Source organism: Plecotus auritus (genome assembly GCF_963455305.1).
Source record: "Plecotus auritus genome assembly, chromosome: 6".
NCBI lineage: Eukaryota > Metazoa > Chordata > Mammalia > Chiroptera > Vespertilionidae > Plecotus > Plecotus auritus.
This window is the reverse complement of record NC_137773.1, coordinates 95,298,920-95,321,477: the sequence shown is the minus strand read 5'-3', so window position 1 is coordinate 95,321,477 and position 22,558 is coordinate 95,298,920. Positions and strand designations below refer to the sequence as shown.

At 47.4% G+C, this 22,558-nt stretch overlaps 1 protein-coding gene across 2 annotated transcripts in view; it reads right to left on the bottom strand.

Annotated features, from left to right (window-relative positions):
* Positions 1 to 1,424: 1,424 nt before the first annotated feature.
* CYP4F22 (cytochrome P450 family 4 subfamily F member 22) overlaps positions 1,425 to 22,558 on the bottom strand; it is a 30,666-nt gene continuing 9,532 nt past the window's right edge. For both annotated transcript variants that reach the window (XM_080672021.1, XM_080672022.1), the window contains exons 3-13: positions 21,716 to 21,860; positions 16,706 to 16,759; positions 16,462 to 16,589; positions 16,141 to 16,262; positions 8,354 to 8,621; positions 6,822 to 6,888; positions 6,582 to 6,711; positions 4,337 to 4,470; positions 3,466 to 3,530; positions 2,758 to 2,840; positions 1,425 to 2,410 (exon numbers count right to left, since the gene is read on the bottom strand). In XM_080672021.1, coding sequence (XP_080528147.1) covers positions 2,227 to 2,410; positions 2,758 to 2,840; positions 3,466 to 3,530; positions 4,337 to 4,470; positions 6,582 to 6,711; positions 6,822 to 6,888; positions 8,354 to 8,621; positions 16,141 to 16,262; positions 16,462 to 16,589; positions 16,706 to 16,759; positions 21,716 to 21,860 — 1,380 coding nt within the window. In that variant the 3' untranslated portion in view covers positions 1,425 to 2,226. The remainder of the gene's footprint in view (positions 2,411 to 2,757; positions 2,841 to 3,465; positions 3,531 to 4,336; positions 4,471 to 6,581; positions 6,712 to 6,821; positions 6,889 to 8,353; positions 8,622 to 16,140; positions 16,263 to 16,461; positions 16,590 to 16,705; positions 16,760 to 21,715; positions 21,861 to 22,558) is intronic.

Here is a 22,558-nt window from a genome sequence, read left to right as displayed (position 1 = left end):
TAGTATCTCACAGTCTTCGGGCTTTAAACACCATCTGAGTTCTGAGGTTTCCCAAATGTCCATCCTAGCCCAGCACTCTCTCCCAAATTTGACACCCATCTGTCCAAGTGCCAGCTTGACAGTCCAGCTGCTCCTGGTCCAAACTGACATGCTAATCTCACCCCCCAAAACAACTTACTTCATTCAGCATTCCCCATCTCAGCTGATGGTACTCCAATCTTTCCAGGAGCTCAAACCTGGAAACCTGGGGACCTGCCCTTCTCGTGAACCCCACATTCCATCCATTGGCAAAGCTGCCAGGACTACCTTCATAAAACAATCATTCCTCATCAGAATACAATTGCCCCTCTTCACCTGTACAGCCCCCATTGTGGTTGAAGCTACAGTCATCTCTCACCTGGACTAATGTAGTCACCTCCTCCTCATCTTCTAGTTCTATCCTTGCCTGCTGTAGTCTCTATTCAACACAGCAGCCAAAGACTGTATGACAAGTCTTATCCCTCCTCTGCCCAGAACCCTCTATGGCTCCCTATTTTTCTCACAATAAAATCAGTGACTTTAAGGCCCTGTGTAAATTTACTTATTTATTTGCTTTTTAATCATTTGTTATCTGCTCCCCTTTCTAGAAAGTTAGTTATACGAGAGCTCAGACACTGGTCACAGTAGATGTTCAATATGATGAATTCATATGATTATTGTAGACACTGTCATTGCCCTACCTTCTATATCACCATATCAGGGACTATTCCATCACTTAGTTCCCCCAGCCAAAGACTTGAGAATCACCCTAACCTTCTCTTCTGCTTATCCCCCACCCTTCCTGTCCCACCTGGACCACAGCCACCCTTTCCCCTGGATTTTCAGCCCCCTATACTCCCTTCAAGCCACCTCCCTGCCAGCCCAGGTTTGATCATGATATGTCCTGTTCCTGCTCACACTCCCCCTGTAGCTCCCTATTGCCCTCAGCATAAGGGCTGAACTGTGACATGGCCCACAGTTCCTACACGATTGGCCCCTACCAACCCTTCCTCCTTTCTACCCCACTCCCCAGGTCCAGCCACTCTGGCCCCTTGTGAGTTCCCCGAGCACACCATGCTCTCCCTCATCTCCAGACATTTGCAGATGCTATTCCTCTGCCTGGAATGCTCCTCTCTCCCTTGTCACCAAATTCTACTCCCACTTCAGCATCAGAGAAGTTCTCCCTGAGCCACCCCCACCACATGTTATGCTCACCCAGCACCAAGGTCTCCCCCTTGGAGCACTTGTCACAAGTTTAAGTAAATATTTATATGTAGAATTATTTGCTCAACATTTGTCAACCCTGTCCTCTTGAGGGCAGGAATCAGGCCAGCTGTGCTCCTGGCCCAGTGCTAGCAGACACTTAATAATGCAGTCTGTTGATGAAATAAATGAATACACAAACTGTCCCAAAAAGTCTCAGTTTATGTCCAAGGACAAATGATTTCCAGCCTCCTATCTCACAGCTTCCCTCAGCTGTGTCCAAACTGTCCAAGGTCCCTCATTTCCTTGCTGGGCTCTGGATGTCAGGGTCTGGTCAGGCTAGAGGGTGGATGATGGTGGATATCTGTATCCCTTGCTTTTATTCTACAAAAATCAAAACCCTTACCAAAGGGTCTTTGAGTAAGGGAGGAAGGAAGGTGCTTGGAAGGAGGGTTTGAGTTTACAAAACAAGAAAAGCAAACAGCAGGGCCACAGGAGGCAGCCTGATGCTTGAGAAGTTCGCCCATCTGAGCTAGGGGCCTCAGGAAGGCGATATCCAGGTTCAAGGCTCTGACTTCGGGCTCCAGCTCCTAAGTCCTCCATTTAGAAGCCCGTCAGATCCGCGTGGGGCAGGGCTTGAATCCAGGATGCTTTAGATGTCTGGTCTTAGAAGGCTCTGTGGGAGAGGCCTGAAGACCTGAAGCCGCAGGATGCTGGGGGCGGGGTCTGTGCCCAAGGGGTGTGGTCTAGCCTGGTCCTCAAATCAGAGGGCAGCACTCGGGGGGTGGGTCCTGGAACTCAAGGGGCGTGGCCTTGCCTTGAGGGGCGTGGCCTGCACCTACCCGCTGCTCAATGGAGGACTTGATCCCCCTGAGCGGAGCCTGAATTTCGAGGGGCGTGGCCTATGTCCACAGGACTTAGGGGCGTGGTCTTGTCCCCTCGAGGGCGGGGCTTCGGCCTCTAGGCGGGGCTTAGGCCCCGGGCTCCGCAGGGGCGCACCGGCGCTCAGGCTGAGGCCCGCGGAGGTAGGGGCTCTACGTTGAGCCAGATGCCATTCTCCGTGCGCAATATGAGCTCCGGCTTCCGCCGAACTTTGCGCGTTCGGTCCACGCTCAGGCGGAAGCGCAGCAGAGTCAGCGCCACGGCCACGCGCATCTCGGCCATTGCGAAGCTCTGTCCGATGCAGTTCCTGGAGGAAGAATGGCTGTGAGTGGGGTCCCTGGAACTGGGTAAATGATCACTCCTCCGAGCCTCAGTTTCCTCATTTGTAAAACAGAACAATGCATCATAGAGCCTTTGGGAGCCTATGAGAGGCAGGGCCTGGCACACAGTAGTTGCATTTAATACTGAAGGATTCTATCATAGATCTGATGTGGGGGCTTAGGGGTGCATTGAGGACAGGAAGAGTATGCCAGGTTGGCAGGTAGGACACCTGGGTGGGATGCGGTCTCTGTCCCAGATAGGCACATCCCTGACTTTCCACTGTCCTGGGTGTTCCTCCTACACTTGGCTTGGCCGTGGGGAAATAGACGTTACCTGGGTCCTGCCGAGAAGGGCACAAAGGCCAGTGGCGAGCGCTGCTGTGGCTTGTCCGGGTCAAAGCGATAGGGATTGTACACCTAAGCAGAAGCAGCCTGGGTGAGTCTTGGGACTTGCCCACCCATAGCAGCTTGGCCCCCTCCCTCAGCCTCTGGGGAGCAGCCGAGCTGGACAAAGAGAGCCACACTGCATTCCAGCCTCACTGCCTCCTTTTGCTATTCAGGCATGCCAGGCTCATTCCCACCCCAGGGCCTTTGCACTTGCTGTTAACTCTGCCTGAAACACACTTGTCCATGCCCTTCACACTTTTCAGGTCTCAGCTCAAACATCTCTTCCTCCACAGATCTTTCTTCACCATGTGAGCTAAAGTACTCCCCTGCCCCCCGACCCCACTCCATTTTTTATTTCCTGTGTACATTTACCAATACCCCAAATCATCTTATTTTTGCTCTTTTTTCTTTACACTTCACTGTGAATTCCGTCCTCAGTACCCAGCATAGGGTCTGGCACACAGTAGGAGCTTAATAAATATTTTTGGACTTAATGAATTCACAGTGAGTGGGGGATCGCTGGTGGGGGGGGGGGTGGCGCTCAAGCCCTGCATCCAGCCCTGATTTCTGGTTCCCTGGGAAGCAGGGCAGGGGAGGCCCCACTGCCCCAGGACTGCCCCTTCTGAAGAGGAACCTGGGGAGAGGAGGAGCTCACCTTGGAGTCAGGCCACACTGTGGGGTTGTGGTGGGTTCCATAGATGCTGACCAGGCAGATGATTCCTGTAGGGAGGGGTGAGGTCAGTGGGGGAGAGGGGAGTCAGGGAGACCTGCTTTCCTTGGAGCCATGGTGTTACATGAGCTATCTGCCACCTTCCCTGCCCATCCTTCCCTGAAAAAGGCTGCTGCATGCCTCCCTAAGAGGTCTCCATCACCTCTCTGCTGGCCACACAGGGCTCTTTCTCACTCACACATCTGGCATTTCTTCTCCTAGGCTCAAACCCCTCCCATGGCTACCTGCTACCCTGAGGATCAAGTTCAAGTGCCTTAATCGGGCATTGAAGGCCTTTCATTATCATCACTCTTTCACTTCCAACCTCCAAGGCTCACCTCCCACATTTCCTCTTCCAAGCAGCCCTCCCTGCATTCTTCCCAGATAGAGCCATCGATCCTTCTTTTGGGCTGCTCCAGCCCCTGTCCCTCCCTTTAGCTCATCCCTGACCTCATGTGGCTGGGAATGTCTGTGCCCTGCTGTATTCCCCAGCCTGGTCCTGGAGATGAGGCCTCTCTAGATCCCCAGCATCACCCAGGACAGGGCTGGGTCTCCAGGGGATATCTGGCAACTGAATGAAACCAACCCTGCCCTACCTGTACCTAGAGAGGGCCCACCCTGCCACACCCACTGCTTCCTTCCCATCCATACTCACCCACCTCTGTCTTCCCCCTGTACACTGGGTCTCCCACATCACCCCAGAAGCAACAGCCACACAGAGAGCCCTCCCATCTACAGGGATGGTGAACCTGGGGTGAGCAAGGTGAGCCCCATGAGCAACAGAGCAGCCAGGCAGCAGGGAGCACACAGTGGGCACCTTTGGGGATGATGCGCCCATCCGGCAGCTTGATGTCCTCCGTGCAGCGGCGGGAGACCAGGGTCACAGGTGGGAACTGGCGTAGGCTCTCTTTGATGCACATAGTGGTGAAGGGCAGCAGAGTCAGGTCATCCCTGGGGAGCATGGAATGGGGGTGTGGGTGCTCGAGGCCAAGATCTCAGACTTACCCCAACTTCTAGCATTTGAAGTTGTGCCCTGCACACACCGTTAACCCTGTGGCTGACTCTAAGCAAATCCGAGCAGTGTTAGCGGGCTTCTGCAGGCCCAGCATCAACCCATTAGCTGATGAATTACGCGGAAGTCAGGGCCACTGGAGGAGGTGCCAGGAAAGCCAAGGGGCCCAGGCAGCAGCAATTCACCAGCTTGTGCGGATCAACTTCAGTATTAAAAACCCACACATCTGCTTCCTTTACTATAATTTCTTAATTTTTTCCTTTGGAATTCAGAGCCCAACATTGGATTAATTATAACTCTTGGTTCACGATCTAGTGGTTTTCTTTACACCAACAGGTTCTCTTTCAAAGAAACTTTATGTTGCTCCTTTAAAGGGCAAATAGCATGTCTGGCATACAAGTGTCATAAACATAAGCACCACTGGGAAACCAGAAGAGAGTTATTAACTTCTGGCTAGACACCATCTCCTGCCCAGTCCTCAGGACCTGGAGCATCTTCTCCCGTTGTTAAAAAGGCAGTTAGTGCCCAGCCAGTGTGGTTCAGTGGTTGAGGGTTGACCTATGAACTAGGAGAGCACGGTTCAACTCCAAGTCGGGGCACATGCCCTGGTTTTGGGCTCCATTCCCAGTAGGGGGCGATGCAGGAGGCAGACGATCAATGATTCTCTCATCCATTGATGTTTCTATCTCTCCCTCTTCCATACTCTCTCTGAAATCAATAAAAACATATATTTTTTTAAAAGGCAATTAGCACCTGGCCAGAGTCGCTCAGTTGGTTGAGGATTGTCCCATGCACTGAAAGGTTACCTGTTCAATTCCTGTTCAGGGCACATACCTGGGTTTCAGGTTTGATCCCCAGTCAGGAAGCGTAACAAAGGCAACTGATCACTGTTTCTCTCTTACATAGATGTTTCTCTCTCTCTCTCTCTCTCTCTCTCTCTCTCTCTCTCTCTCTCTCTCTCTCTTTCTCCCTCTCTCTCTCTCTCTTCCTCCTTCCCTCCCTCCTTTCCTCTCTCTAAGCATATTCTCAGGTGAGGATTAAAAAAAAAAAAAGTAGTTAGCAAGGTGTTAAAGATCCAATAGCACCCAACTGAGAGTTTCTCCCTGAATTCCAAATCTAAAAGTTTGCCATTGAACTACTTTCTCACTGTTCAATGCTATTTAATGCTGTGTTTTCTTTGCATCACCCAGAAGCAGCTCTACACAACACACATATGAAGTCAATTGGATTATTGTTCCTGATTCTTCACTTTTCCTTGTATTCAAATTATACACCTGTGCCCTGTGCCCTGTGATTCTGCAGTGCCTTCCACTTTGATGGGTGGAATATATGTCCCAGCCCATTCATGTTGCACCTGGCCATATGACTTGCTTTAGGTAATGGAATGTTGAGATGCAAGCAGAGGTTTTACGTGTCTGGCTCTCAATGGTGATGGAACGAGACTTGACTTAGGGTGGTGAACACACAATAAAATATACAGGTGATGTATTATAGAATTGTACACCTGAAAGCTATATCATTTTAATAATCAATGTCACCCCAATAAAAATTTTTATAGTTGTGTGCCTCTTTGTGCTTCTGAAGTCTACCTTGAGATGGACATGCCCAGAGTAGTTGCTGGTTCAAGGAGAATGAAGAGCTATGTGGAACAGACCTTAGCCCAAACCTCAGTTTGGAAGCAACCTCATTCAGCTCAGCATCACCCAGCAGTACAAAAGTCATATGCAGACAAGAGCAAGAAATATGTGCAAGCGAGAGCAAGAAATAAAATAAATGCTTGATGTAAACCCCTAAGTTTAGAGGCTGTTAGTTATGCAGCATTATTGCAACCATTGCTAACTAAGACATTCCTAAGTAAGAACTCCAACATTATGAGCTAGGCAGATACATTGTTGTCATCCTGTTTTAGGGTTAAAGAAATTGAAATTAAATTGAATCTTAAGCGATTTTCCACTTAAGATTGAAGTCAGAAAGTCAATAAGTGGTAGAGCAGAGAGATTCACACCCAAGACTCAACCTGTCCTCACCACCCCCATGACCCCAGACTGACCACTCCAGCTCCTCCAGCTCCCGGCCTTTCATGACTTCCTGGATCTCTTCCCGGCACTTCTCCTGGTACTCTGGGTACTTGGCCAGGTTAAACAGCACCCACGAGAGCCCACTGGATGTTGTGTCGTGACCTGCAGGCAAATGAGGAGCTTGTATGGAGGCTTCCTGGAGATAGCAGAGATGCTATCTTCAGAAAATGGGGACCCCTCCACGCTCCCCCAGCCTTGCGCCATGTCTTCACCCTCAAACATGAATGTGTCCGCCTCAGCTCGGATGTCCTCATCTGTCAGTTCCTTTCCATCTTCATCCTGGAATGGGCAGCAGACAATGGTCAACTCAGCCCACTTCATCCCACCTTCTGCATGCTAGGGGCTCCTCCAAAGTCATACATGCTCCCCTCTCTCTCTTAAGCCAAGCTTTAGGACAAAGGATTCCAAGAACATGGAAGTATGCAGCTTGCCTAAGAAAGATGAAAAGAGTGAAGGAGAGTCAAAGGTGAGGAGAAGAAAGGAGTTTGTGTTTCCTGAGCAGCTCTAGCACCAATAATCTTGTGATCAGGTCATGTGAACATCCTATATAATAAAGAGCTAATACCCTAATTAGACGGGACAGTGGAATGACCTTCCGGAATGACCTTCTGGAACGACCAGTGGGTGGGGGTTGGGGCCGCAAGGCAGCCAGGGCTGCAAGGTCTACCCTTGCATAAATTTCATGCATCAGGCCTGTAATCTACACTAATAAAAGAGAAACATGCAAATTGACCATACCTCTGTGACACACATCAGCCAATCAGGAGTGAGTATGCAAATTAACCCAACAAAGATGATGAGTTGATTTGCATATGCAGGCACGAAGTGGCCTGGTGGGGCAGGACACCTGCTATGAGGGGGGGGGCAAGGGGTGAAGGGAGCTACAGGAGCGGTGCTCCGCTGGGAGCCAGGACTTGTAGGCTCCCAGGCAGCTGGGAGCAAAGCCAGGGGAAGGAAGGCCTATTCTTGCACAAATCTTCGTGCAATGGGCCTCTAGTCATGTCATAAATGAGGAAACTGAGGCTCCAAGGGAAGAATCAGATGACTTAGGTCAAGCATCCATGAAGCATCGGAGTCAGAGTGGAGTCTAGGGCTGTCTGAATCCAGAACCCAGGTGCTGCTCAGAAAGTCCACAGAAGCTCCACAAATGGGTGACCACCTATCACTGAAAGTGTCACACGTCTTCAAGGTCATGTAAGTGTTGTGGACTGAATTGTGTCTCCCCCCCCGCCCCCCACTCCCACCCTATTTCCGAAACTCATATCTTCAAGTCCTAACCCTCAGGACCTCAGAATATGAGCATATTTGGGGATAGAACCTTTGCAGAAGTAATTCATTTACAATGGGCTGTTAGAGCGGGCCCTAATCCAATATTACTGCAGTCCTTATAAAAAGAGATTTGAACACAGACGTGAACAGATGGCAGACCACGTGAACATATAGGAGAAGACAGCCATCTACAAGCCAAGGAGAGAGGCCTCAGAAGAAATCAACGCTGCCGACACCTTGATTTCAGACTTCTTATCTCCAAAACGGAGGAGATGAATTTCTGTTGTTTAAGCTACCTAGTGTACGGCACTTAGTTACAGCAGCCCTAGCAAACGAACACAGTAAGTCTTACATGTTTTGCATCTGCCTGCATCCTACGCCTAAGTTAGTTTGGGCATTTATTATTTTAGGCAGTTCGTGCAGCTCATAAGGAGGCCATCCTGGGCAGGGCCCACCCTCCAGGACCCAGCCTCACCTTGGCCAGGAGCAGCACATCGATGAAATCCAAGGTCTTGCCCTGCTTGGACTTGAGCCAGGCCTCAGCCCCCTGCTGGCGCAGCGCCAGCCGCCGCTCCTGGATGACCTCCGTGGTGAAGCTGTGCACGGTGTCACAGGCCTGACGGAAGCGCCGCCCGTCTGCTGTGCGGTAGTAGATGAAGTCGATGTAGTGGTGCAGGCGATATTGGCGTCGGACCGCCAGCGCACTCAGCTCAATGATGGCTGAGATGTAATCGCTCATCTTCCTACCAGGGAGAAGAAGGGCCATGAATGTAGGGCCAAGCTTCCTCTCCCAGTGGGTAAGTGACAAAGAGAGGCCCTGGCCCTAGCCGATTTGGCTCAGTAGATAGAGCGTCAGCCTGTGGACTGAAGGGTCCCAGGTTCGATTCCGGTCAAGGGCACATGCCTGGGCTTGATCCCCAATATGGGGTGTGCAGAAGGCAGCCAATTAATTATTCTCTCTTATCATTGATGTTCCTATCACTCTCTTCCTCCTCCTCTCTGAAATCAATAAAAATATGTTGAGAGAGAGAGAGAGAGAGGCCCTGGATTAGCTATATTTTCTTATATTCCTGATGCTCTACCATCTGGGACCTCCCTGACTGGAGAGACATTGCCCCCACACACCCACTAGCCTATTCTTAGAGACTTACCCAAGAGCATGCCTTTCTTTGGGAAACCAACCAATCCATGCCCCTACTCCAAACTTTATCGGACTGAGCCCCTACCCCCCTGCCTTAATCACCCCAGGGCCAAAGACTGGACAGCTAGGTGCACCCTTTTGCTTCAGAGCCTGCTGAAATATTCCAAACTAGCCAATCCTAAGCTTGCATACCCTGCATTTCCCATTTATTCCTAGAAACACCCCCAAAAGGCTTTTGCCATGCTTTGTCCTAGTGCAGTGGTCGGCAAACTCATTAGTCAACAGAGCCAAATATCAACAGTAAAACAATTGAAATTTCTTTTGAGAGCCAAATTTTTTAAACTTAAACTTCTTTTAACGCCACTTCTTCAAAATAGACTCGCCCAGGCCGTGGTATTTTGTGGAAGAGCCACACTCAAGGGGCCAAAGAGCCGCATGTGGCTCGCGTGCTGCAGTTTGCCGACCACAGTCCTAGTGCTTCTCCATGTGGCCCTGTGTAGTGTGGCATTTTCCTCCTCTTGGGAACCTCAATGGCAATCATTTTCTGAACTGTTGGGCCTCACCATACCTGAATACATTTTATTTTATTTTTTAAATTTGTGGGGTTTTTATAAATATATATCTTATTGATTTTTTTACAGAGAGGAAGGGAGAAGGATAGTTAGAAACATCGATGAGAGAGAAACATCTATCAGCTGCCTCCTGCATATCTCCTACTGGGGATGTGCCTGCAACCAAGGTACGTGCCCTTGACCGGAATCGAACCTGGGACCCTTCAGTCCGCAGGCCGACGCTCTATCCACTGAGCCAAACAGGTTAGGGCTGGGTGCATTTTAAAACAGGCCCAAAGAAGGATGAGGAATTCCAAATTTATGTAACATCACTAAAATTAAATTGCTACAACCCATAGAGCGGGAGAAAATATTTGCAAATCATGTATCTGATGAGGAACTTGTATCTAAACTATTTAAAGAACTCTTAACACTCAATAATAAAAAAGACATACCCCAATTTAAAAATGGGCAAAGGGAGAAACCAAGATGGCGGCATAGGTAAACACCCAAACTGCTGCCTCGCACAACAATTTCAAAACTACAACTAAAAGACAGAACGGACACCATCCAGAACCACAGGAAAGCTGGCTGAGTGAAAATTCTACAACTAGAAGGAAAGAGGAAAGCTCACAGAGAATTGGAGGTACGGCAAAGGGGCTTTGTGCGCGCAGAGAGGAAGGGCGGCTGAGAGCCTGGCTGACTTTCTCTGGTGGAAGGGGGAAGGAAGCCTCCGACCGCACTGAACCCCAGTTCTGACAGCACTGAACCCCAGTTCCGGGCGAACCCCTGGGGACCCACGCTCTTACGGGGGGAGTCTGGACTCTCGGGCGGAGACTCGAGCTGGGAAAGGCAGAAGTCTGAAGGCGCACGCAGGCCAGTGCGCACAAAGGCTGCGGAGGTTGCCACAGGCTTTCCCTAGTGGAAGGGAGTCAGAGGATCCTGACTTCACTGAGCCCCAGTTCTGACTGCAGTGAACCCCAGTTCCAGGCGAGCCCCTGGGGACCCACACTCTTGTGGGGAGAGTCTGGACTCTCGGGCGGAGACTCGGAGCCGGGGAAGGCGGAGGACTGAAAGCGCGCGGGCGCGTGCCAGTGCGCACAAAGGCTGCGGAAGTTGCCACAGGCTTTCCCTAGTGAAAGGGAGTCAGAGGCTCCTGACGGCACTGAGCCCCAGTTCTGACTGCAGTGAACCCCAGTTCCAGGCGAGCACCTGGGGACCCACGCTCTTGTGGGGGGAGTCTGGACTCTCAGGCGGAGACTCGAGCTGGGGAAGGCGGAGGACTGAAAGCGCACATGCGCGCAAGGGCAAGGCTGACAGGAAGCCAAAACTGAGACTCCACCCCATCCAAGCTGAGCACAGAGGCTATTGCAATTTGGCAAGTCTAATCCTATAAGGCTGTCTCCAGCACCGAACTTCTCCCAGCATAGACACAGCTGATCCTTACAGCCAACTGGCCCGGAGGTCAATTCTTCCCAGTGATACCAACAACAATAAAGACTTAATTACAACAAGGCTGTACACACAGTCCACAAAGGGGTGCACCAAGAGTGTCCACCTCAGGTTAACTGGGGAGGCAGACCCACTGGGCCATATTGGAAACCTAGCACACAAATCTACCTTACCAACTCAGGGAATCAGTGAAAATGCGGGGTCAAAGAATCAGATCACAAACGAAAGAAATGGAGGAAAACAAACGACTGGATATAGAATTCAAAACCACGGTTATAAGACTTTTTAAGAATATCCTAGAAAAGGCCGATAAATATAACGAGACCCTCGAAGATATGAAAAAGGACCAACTAGAAATTAAACATACACTGACTGAAATAAAAAATATTATACAGAGACCCAGAAACAGAATAGAGGAACCCAAGAATCAAGTCAAAGAATTGAAATACAAAGAAGCAAAAAACACTCAACCGAAAAAGCAAAAAGCAAAAAAAAAAAAAAATCCAAAAAGTTGAAGATAATGTAAGAAGACTCTGGGACAACTTTAAGCGTACCAACATCAGAATTATGGGGGTGCCAGAAGAAGAGAGAGAGCAAGATACTGAAAACCTATTTGAAGAAATAATGACCGAAAACTTCCCCCACCTGGTGAAAGAAATAGACTTACAAGTCCAGGAAGCCCACAGAACCCCAAACAAAAGGAATCCAAAGAGGACCACACCAAGACACATCATAATTAAAATGCCAAGAGCAAAAGACAAAGAGAGAATATTAAAAGCAGCAAGAGAAAAACAGTTAATTACCTACAAGAGAGCACCCATACGACTGTCAGCTGACTTCTCAACAGAAACTATGCAGGCCAGACGGGAGTGGCAAGAAATTTTCAATGTGATGATGAATAGCAAGAACCTACAACCAAGATTACTCTACCCAGCAAAGCTATCATTCAGAATTGAAGGGCAGATAAAGAGCTTCACAGATAAGAAAAAGCTAAAGGAGTTCATCACCACCAAACCAGTATTATATGAAATGCTGAAAGGTATTCTTAAAGAAGAGGAAGAAGAAAAAAGTAAAGAGAAAAATTATGAACAACAAATACATATCTATCAACAAGCGAACCTAAAAATCAAGTGAATTAAAAACCTGAGGAACAGAATAATCTGGTGAATATAATAGAATCAGGGGCATAGAAAGGGAGTGGACTGATAAATCTCAGGGGGAAGGGGTATGGGGGGTTCATGAAGAGAATGGACAAAAATCATACACCTATGGATGAGGACAGTGGGGGGGAGGTAAGGGCAGAAGGTGGGGTGGGAAATGGGTGGAGGGGAGCTATGGGGGGAAAAAGGAGAAATAATTGTAATAATCTGAATAAAGATTTATTTAAAAAAAATAAAATAAAATAAAAGAGAAAAAAAATAAAAATGGGCAAAGGATATGAATAGACATTTCTCCAGAGAAGATATAAAAATGTCCAATAAGCACATGATAAGATATTCAACATAATTAGCCAAATGTAAATCAAAATCACAATGAGATACCACTTCACCCTGACTAGGATGGCTATAACCAAAAACAAAAAAAAAACAAAAAACAAAAAAAACTCCACAAACAGGTAATCACAAGTATTGGTGAGAACATGGAGAAATTAGAGCTCTCACATACTACTGGTGGGATCCTAAAGTGATGGTAAAAACCACTTTAGGAAAAAGTCCAACAGTTCCTCAAAAAAGTTACACAGAGAGTTATCATATAACCCAGCAATTCCACTCCTAGGTATATATGCAAGAAAATTAAAGACATATATACACTCAAAAACTTGTGCACAGCCCTAACCAGTTTGGCTCAGTGGATAGAGCATTGGCCTGTGGCTTGAAGGGTCCCAGGTTCAATTCTGGTAAAGGGCATGTACCTTGGTTGTGGGCACATCCCCAGTAGGAGGTGTGCAGGAGGCAGCTGGTCGATGTTTCTCTCTCATCGATGTTTCTAATTCTCTATCCCTCTCCCTTCCTCTCTGTAAAAAATCAATAAAATATATATTTTTTAAAAATCTTGTGCACAAATGTTTATAGCAGCAGTATTCACAATAGCCAAAAAGTGGAAACAACCCAAATGTCCATCAACAAATAATCAAATAAACAAAATGTGGTTTTATGCAGTAAGTGGAATATTATTCAGCAATTTAAAAAAATGAATTACTGATACAAACTACAACGTGGATAAGTCTGAAAGCATTATGGTGAGTAAAAGAAACCAGGAACAAAAGTCTGTATAATTCCATCTATGAATTTCCATAGTAGACTACTCTGTAGACACAGAAGGAAGATTAGTGATTGCCTAGATCTGGAGGAGAAATGGGTTCCGGGAGGAGTGCTCAAATATATAGGGGCAGTTTGAATCACAGTGTGATGGTGTAGGCCAGTGGTCGGCAAACCGCGGCTCGCGAGCCACATGCGGCTCTTTGGCCCCTTGAGTGTGGCTCTTCCACAAAATACCACGGCCTGGGCGAGTCTATTTTGAAGAAGTGGCGTTAGAAGAAGTTTAAGTTTAAAAAATTTGGCTCTCAAAAGAAATTTCAATCGTTGTACTGCTGATATTTGGCTCTGTTGACTAATGAGTTTGCCGACCACTGGTGTAGGCGGTGGGCTCTCGCCGGGTGTCTGACTAGTCCTTTCCCGGCCTTGCTTGTTTCCGCTTCAGCAGAATTTGAAACGGCTGGCAGTAGGCTGGAAAGGACTCCGGAAAGGCCAGGGGGAGGCAGTTTCTTGCGCACAGAGGGCCGGCTTACAGTTTCCACTGAACTGTATTCATGGACACCTAAAATCTAGGATGACCAGCCAAGGACATGCGGGCACGGCTGCTGCTGTGTACAACGCAATTATCTGGACTACCTCACCACAGAGGCACTTAGATTGGCAGGAAATGTATCAAAAGACTTAAAGGTAAAACATAATTACCCCTCCTCGTTTGAAACTTGCTATTCATGGAGATGAAGAATTAGACTCTCACCCTAACCAGTTTGGCTCAGTTGATAGACCGTTGGACTGCGGACTGAAAGGTCCCGGGTTCGATTCCAGTCAAGGACATGTCTTTTGGTTGCGGGCACACCCCAAGTAGAGGGGTGTGCAGGAGGCAGCTGATCAATGTTTCTCTCTCATAGATGTTTCTAACTCTCTATCCCTCTCCCTTCCTCTCTGTAAAAGATCAATAAAATATATTTTTTAAAAAAGGAATTGGACTCTCTCATCAAGGCTACGCTTGCTAGTGCTGATGTCATTCCACACACCCACAAATCTCTGATTGGGAAGAAAAGACAGTAGAAGTCTGTCTAAAGGATGCCTGGATTTCTTATCTCAGGACTCTGAGTACTTTGAGTCCAGTGTTGGCGAATCCAGTGGACTGTATCTCTGTGAAAAACACCATTTTGCCTTTTTGTCATTCTATTTGAGCAAGTTGGAAATTTAACTAGCTTTCCTATCAACCAAATGTCTGCATTTGAGGCTTAACCTTATTTAAGTGTTAACTGTGGCTTCAAAGAATCTATTGATTCTAACGTAATGAGTTTTGATTGAGATGACTGTTTTTTAGAAAACTGTTTGGATTTTAATTGTGATACAAAAGTTACATTAACAAATGTATGGTTTTGTACAGACATTATTTCCACTCTGGTGGATAAACTCAATAAAGTCATATCATCCAATAAAATAAAATAAAATAAAATAAAATAAAATAAAATAAAATAAAATAAAATAAAATAAAATAAAATAAAATAAAATAAAATAAAATAAAATATACAGGGTTTCTTTTTGGTGAAAATATTTTAAAATTTATTATGGTTGGATTGTATACTTTCAATGAGTGAATTGTATGGTATGTGAATTACATCTCAGTAAAGCTGTGATTAAAACAATAACAACAGCCCTGGCCAGTTGGCTGAGTTGGTTGGAGTGTCATCCCATACACCAAAAGGTTTTGGATTCTATTCCTGGCCAGGGCACATACCTAGGTTGTGGGTTCGACCCCTGGTCTGGGTGCAAACAGGAGGCAACAGATCCATCTCTCTCTCTCTCTCTCTCTCTCTTCATTTCTCTCTCTCTCTCTAAAAATCAAGCAAAGCATATATCCTCAGATGAGGACTTAAAAACAAAACAATGATAACAAAATCACTGGGGTGGGGTTTCAAGGAGCTGTCCTTGGTCCTGAAGTGTGCTTGTTTTCATACACTTTCACAGTCTGTCATTTTTTTGTTTATTTATTTGTTCATGGTTACTGTTTTTTTCCCCCACCAACATATAAGTTCCAGAAGAGCAAGACCTTGTCTGTTTTATTGACCACTGTTTTTATAGCCTAGTCCAGGAATAGCACATAGTAAGCACTCGGTAAATATTTCTTAGATTAATTAATTAATTACTAAGGTCATGTCCATCTTACCCAATTGAAACATATCCCTGCAAAGCCCTGAGTAACAAAGTCAGAAGCTTGTTATTGAGGACCTACTATGTGCTACAAACTTGACATTCATTGTGTCCCTTATTCCTTATATCCCCACCTAGATTATAAGCTCCAAAGAAATGGGTTTTTGTCTGTTTCCCTACCATATTCCCAGTAGCTAGCATACTGCCAGGCACATAGTAGGTACACAGTGAATATCTGATGAATGAATGAACGAATGAACCAGGGCAATTGTTATCTTATTAATTCATTCAACAAATATTCACTGGGCTCTACTGTGTTCCAGGGCAGTGCTATATCATTTTATGCTTAAAGCATCTCTCAGACAGTCAGGGATGGTCATCAAACAAAAAAACAGAGGCTCAGAAAGTGGCGGGGCGGGGGGGTACTTTCCAAAGACCATATAGTCTTCATAGAATAAGGGAAACCAGCATTTACTGAGCACCTATTAATTCCCACACCATGATTATGGGGAAGGAATTGGGATTCTAATGGCGGGGAGGGGATAAGGAAACAGGCTCAGAGAGGTGATGTCAGTTTCCTGGAACCACACAGCCTGTCTGGCAGAGCACCAGCAGCCCATAGGTGCCTAACACCACCTTTCTCCTCCCACCACCTTGCCCTTAAAGTAACTGGTTCTGGCTTCCCCAGGTAGGCCATACTCACTCCTGGCAGTTGCTATTGTAGCTGAAGACACATTTCTGAAGACTGTCCAGGGTCATGAGGCTGACATGCTCAAACATATCAAGGGAGACCACTGGACCCTCCGCCAGGCGCCGCCATTTAGCCTGGAAGAGAGAGACAGCAAATGGGCACAAAGAATGCCGACTTAAAGCCTGGCTGACAAGGACCAGCTGCATGCTCACTACAAGCCCAATATAAATAAAGGAAGTGAGGCTTCCTGGCATCACATGGCTCACCCACGAGTTGGAGCCTGACCAGTCTCACTTCCAGGACAGCCTCTTCCCGTGAAACCCTGGGACTCACATGCATGATGTTGGTGCACTGATTGAATATCTTCATGTAGGGCTTCAGGATGTCAAAGTGGAAGGCAGGTGTCAGCAGGCGGCGGTGCCGGCTCCACTTCTCACCTTTGCTGAGCAGTAGCCCATCCCCTGCGCCCAGAAGACTGAGGTTAGGGGTCTCTCCTATTACTCTGAAACACTCCAAGAAACCTCATACTCCACCCATCTCTTCCCTGAAGCCCCAGCCTACCCAGTCCCACACTCACCTAGCCAAGGTTTCAGGAAGCCATAGAAAAGGTCATCCTTGGGGGCAATGGCGGCTGTGGAGACAGAGAAGCAATGATGACTCAATACAGAATTCTGACCCTTGACCTCTGTTTCTGACCTCCTTGGGGCTCCTCTCTGGGCTCCAACCTCCCACCTCACCCCTCCAATCCATCCTAACACCTACCCCAGAAAGATCCTTATAACATGCTGACCTGAACATGAGGCTCCCCTGCTCAAACACCTCCCATGGCTCCCTATCGCCCTGGTAAAAAAAGTTCAAGCTCAGGTTAGCATCAAAATCCCTGTCCCATCTTGCCCCTGTGTGCCTCTCCCACCTCATCCTTCAACATCCACTAAGTAACCCCACATGCTGTCTCTCACTTCCAAATCTTTGCCCAGGTTGTGCTCCCCATCCATAATGGCCCTCTTCAACTTCATCCATCCCCACTTTTCTGCCAGCTCAGGCCATCTGAATTATATCTTCTATGCTTGCCTCCATCCTTGACCTCTCCAGCCTATCCTGAACCCTGGCCCCATGGGGATCTTTAGATCGGACCATGTCCCTTCCTGCACCAGTTTCTCAGCCCATTTTCAAAGCCCTAAGTGAACTACCCCAGTCCAGACCGCTCTCAAAACATCTCTATCCCCTCCCACCCCCAACACATACTTAATGCTCTAACATCATAAAACTTGTCTCAGCTCCTTGGAAAAAGCTGTGTTCTCCCTTTGCTCTGCTTCTTTCCACCAGATGCCTCTCTGCCTCAAACACTCTTTTCTCATCTTTCTAGTCTCGGTGTGAATGCCATATCCTCCCCACCAATCACTCCAGATTGTATCCCTCCAGTAACAGTCCCCTTCAGAGGAGGGACCACGTTCATCTCTGATACATTGGTGCTAAATACATTTTTATTGTATGAATGAATCAATCTAAGAATGAATGGATGGATGGATGGATGGATGGATGGATGGATGGATGGATGGATGGATGAGCGAATGAATTAGTGAATGGATGAATGAATGGATGGTTAAGTGAGTGAGTGGGTGAATTCCCTTTCTATATGCTAAACAGATTTGGGACAGAATAGGTAGGGGCCTAGGAAGGAAGTACCTGAAACTCGTGATGTCACTTTTTATCTGAGCTGTGACTCAGCTGCCTACACACATACTCCCCAGGAATTGGCCAATCATGCACATAGTCATTTGTCCACTCATTCATTCCCCCATTGAACACAGACCTCTTCTGCCACCTTTCTGTGCCCAACCCATGCTGGATGATGCTGGAAACCCAGAGATGGCTCAGCTCCACGCCCTGCCTGGAGGAGCTCGGGGTGGGGTGGGTGGGAAAGGGAAGCAGAGGCACGCCATGCAATTATCAAGATGGTAGGAAGTGTGTCATGAGAGAAGGGAGGCACAGAGAAAAGGCTGTTGGAAGTCAAGGCAAGCTCCCTGGAAGAAGAAATATTGGAGATGAAAGTGGGAGTCTGGTTGTTCTCCTCTCTGGACTCTGGACTCCAGGCTAGGACTCCCAGAAGGCCTTCTGACTCACAGACCTGTCCAAGGGTTGTCCTTTTCAAATACCTCCCCTGGCTGCCTATCACCCCCAGAGTAAAACACAAGCTCATTCGCTTTGCACAAAGGTACCCTGTGCCCAGCTCCCATCTAATTTTTTACTTTTCCACACACATCATCTTCACTCCAGACACCCCAAATCACCTGAATTTCCCCAGCACTTTCACACATCTGCACCTTTGCACTAGTAGGATCCTCCACCTGAAATTACTAATCTGGCAAACTCCTATGCATCCTTCAAAGCCCAGTTTCACTAATGCCTCCTCCAGAAGGCTTTCTCCAAACTCTCTCCTTAATTGAACCCTTGTTTTCCCATCCTTGGGTCCCTCCTCCACTCCAACCCTATCCGCTCAATGCCAGGCTGCCTCCTCCACAAATTTTCCCTCCAGTAAAAAGGGGATGGTAAAATTACCCTGGCAGAGGTCATATAAGAAAAGCCCCCACATGGTGCCAAGCAGGAAGCTGCATATGATCTGGTTGAGAGCTTGGCCTCTGGGATAGCCAAGTCTGAGTTCAAATCACAGCCCTACAATTAACTAGGTATGTAAACTTGGACATGTTACTACTGTGCCCCTCCATGTCCTCATCTGCCAACAGTGAAATAGAACAATCCTGCCTTTGTCTCATTGGTAGCCCTATGAAAACTTAATGGGCTAATATGTTATGGCACATAGTAGGTGCTCATTAAATATTTGTGCATGTAACATGAATAACTAATTGTTGGCTATTTTTATTACTATGATTATAATCATTGGTGTCAAGAACCTGTGAAATGAATATCTGGGTCCCCAGCTCACAGCAGGCCCCTATTAGTAAAAAGTGAATGCATAGCTGCCATGGAAGATAGTTTGGAGGTTCCTTAAATGTTAAACATAGCATTATCATATGACCCCACAAATTTTTTTTCTGGTAGATACATCTAGGTATCTAGATACATTTATCCAAGAGAAATAAAAATATGTGTCCACACCAAAATTTGTACACATGTGTTCTTACCAGCCTTATTTATAACAGCCAAAAGGTAGAAACAACCTAAATAGTCAACAAATTGTGGTATATTCATACAATGGACTATTACTCAGCCTTAGAAAAGGAATGAAGTCCTGATCATTGCCGATCAATGTGAATGAACTTCAAAAACATTATGCTGAGTGAAAGAATTCAGTCACAAAAGACCACATTCTGTATAATTCCTTTCCTATGATATATCTAGAATATGGAAATCCATAGAGACAGAAAGTAGATTAATATTTACCAGGAGATGAGGAGAGGGGGAAAAGGTAAGTGATTACTTAATGGGTACAGGGTGTTTTACGGAGTCATGAAAAAATTTTGAAACTAGAGAGCGTCGATGGATGGTTGCACAACACTGTGAACACACTAATTATCTTACACTCTTAAACTGTACACTTCAAAATGGTTAATTACATGTTATGTGAATTCCATCTCAATAAAAAATGAATGTATCAAACCAAGCTATAATTATATGCCTATATATCATGCCTTGTCCTCTGTAAAGCATTTTCACCTACTTTGTCCCATTAATGCTCTCTATCCCAAATGCCCATTAGGAGATAAAAAAAACAAAAACACAGAGCGTCCAAGAGGACTCACACCTTCCTCCGGGCCCATCAGCTGTGCTGGCTTAAGCTCAGAGCAGCAACACCCCCAAGGAGGCCCCAGAGGGAGATGGAGTCTGGGATTTGGGCCAGACCTGTCCATCCCAGACGGGTAGGCATGGACAGGCAGGGGCACCCTGAGGCCAGGCCCCATCCACCCTCCCCAACCTGAAGTCCCCATCCTGCTCCTCGGGTGGGGGAGGCCGTGGATATCCTGCCTGTCCTGAAGGAGGGGTGGGAGAGGAAGAAGCTTCAGCATTTACTTAGTGCCAAGCTCATGGGGGTGGGGGGTAAGGGGGGGCTCTACTTCCTGATCTACTTGGAATCTCAAACCATGCAGGATGAAATTTAGGAAACTAATGCTCTGAGGAGTAGAGGGAAGGGGGGCGGGTCAGAAGGAGAAAAGGAAGAGGCAGGGAGAAAAAGAAAAAAAAAGTATATTAAAAAGACAGAAGAGCCCTAGCTGGTTTGGCTCGGTGGATAGAGCGTCGGCCTGGGGACTAAAGGGTCCCAGGTTCGATTCCAGTCAAGGGCACATGCCTGGGTTGCAGGCTTGATCCCCATTAGGGGACGTGCAGGAGGCAGCTGATCAATGATTCTCTCTCATCATTGATATTTCTATCTCTCTTTCCCTCTCCCTTCCTCTCTGATATCAGTAAAGATATATTTTTTAAAAAGACAGAAGAGAAGAAACCCTTCGTAGCACCTACCTACATTATATTTTTGAGTCTTCACAACAGCCCCATTTTACAGATCAGAAACTGAGGCCCTGAGAGCCTGGATGGATTTCTGGGTCACACAGCAAGTATTGCTCCAGTCAGGATTGGAACCCGCCCCCCCCCCCCCCCAAGGCCTGGCCCCCAGGCTCTTCCCAAATGCAGTGCCCATCCCTTGGAAGAGTCACCTCTCCCAGGGCCTCAGTTCCTCCTTTGTGCAACGGGGATGGTCACTCCTCACAAATGCAACAATGGGGCTATAAAGGCATGGGGAGGGCATCACTGGGGGAGGGAAGGATGACAGCCCCTCACTCTTTCATGGCTCCTGGTGGCAGCCTTGAAGGCAGTCTCCAGATGTATGTTTGTAGAGGCCCAAGCTGAGGCAAGAGATCCTAAACCTCCTGGGACTCTTTCTTTCTCATCCCTGTTCTCTCAAATGTGCCCTGATGCTTTTGAAGGTGCCCAGCTACATGCGAGACCACACTGAAGATAGAGACAGACACACTCAACCCTAAACAGTTTGGACTGAGAATGGGAAAGTCCTGGAGAGAGGGGTATGGTCTGCTGGGGAGTTGGGGAAACCTTCCAGGGAGGCGGCGGTGGGGGGGGTGGTCATTGGAACTGGGTGTTGAAGGCTGAGCAAGAGCTTACCACGCACTCTTGGGAGTCCTACACAATGGGGTAGGTGTGGATTGCAGAAGAAACAATCCTTCTAGATCTCTCTCTCCACCAGTCAGAGTCAGCCCAAGTGAAGAAAGCAGGCTATAGGTTGGGATAGTCAGAACCCAAATGATGGGAGTGCCATTAGAATTAAGCAACAATCAGTTAACAAAATCTTGGGCAAACAACTACTTATCCAAACATGTTTGGTTCTGACTTCCCAGTGGATGGGCATTCTCTCAAAGTTCCTGGGACACTGTTAGCCATACCTTTTCCCATGCTATTCCCACTCTTTGTATTGCCATTTCTGCTTTGGTGAACTCCTATTCATTCTTCAAAGCCCTACTCAAATGATCCTTATTCTGGATAGCCCACCTGCCTAGAAGCCCTGGTGGACTCTGGGAGTTGAGGGTTTACACATCATTCAGAGGCCCAGCCCACCTACCTGAGGCGCCCACCAGGGGTTTGATGTAATCAGGGTGCACCAGAACCACCAGTGGCAAGACAGGTCCCATCCACACCAAGATCACATGGTGCATGTTGTCCAGCACCTTCTTCTCATCCTGGAGGCCCATCTCATTTGGGAGATACTGTGGGGATGGTAGAAAAGGATAGTGAGGAGGTGTCCAGCCCCAGCTTTTGCCAGTCCTTCCCCCCCTGCCACCTCCCTGCCCTCAAAACAAGCCGAGAAGGGCTACATGACTGCAGACCGTTGGCTGCACCTCGCTGAGCCTCCACTTCCTCATCTGAAAAGTGGGGTATGAATCAACTCTGTCGGAGGACAGTTGAGAGAATTCATGAAATAACAAAGCATCAGGACCCCAACACGGGGCCTGACACACAGCTGATGTTCAAGAAAAAAACAAAACACAGGGACAGTAAACACATTAATGATGATGGTTGGTATTTATCAAGTTTTTGCTCTGTTAGTAATAAAGTAGTACTAGTATTGTCATATTTAACACATGCGTGTGCTTGCCATATTGGGCGCTGTTTGGGGCATGTTTCATAGATTTATATGTTCAACCCACACAAGAACTCAGTGACAGAATTGCTACTATTTCCCCATTTTACTTTATCTGAAGTTGCAGGTAAGTGACTGTCCTGGTTTGGCCTCCCCAGAAACAGGTCCTGAGACAAAAGTTCTAGGGCAAGTAGTTGATTTGGGTGATCCCAAAAAACAAGGGGAAGTGGGGAAGTGACAGAGTGAGGGAAGGTAGTCAGTAAGGAATAAGTTGTCAAGAAAGTAACCACCATGGGCAACCAGGGCTCGGTGCCACGAGGGACC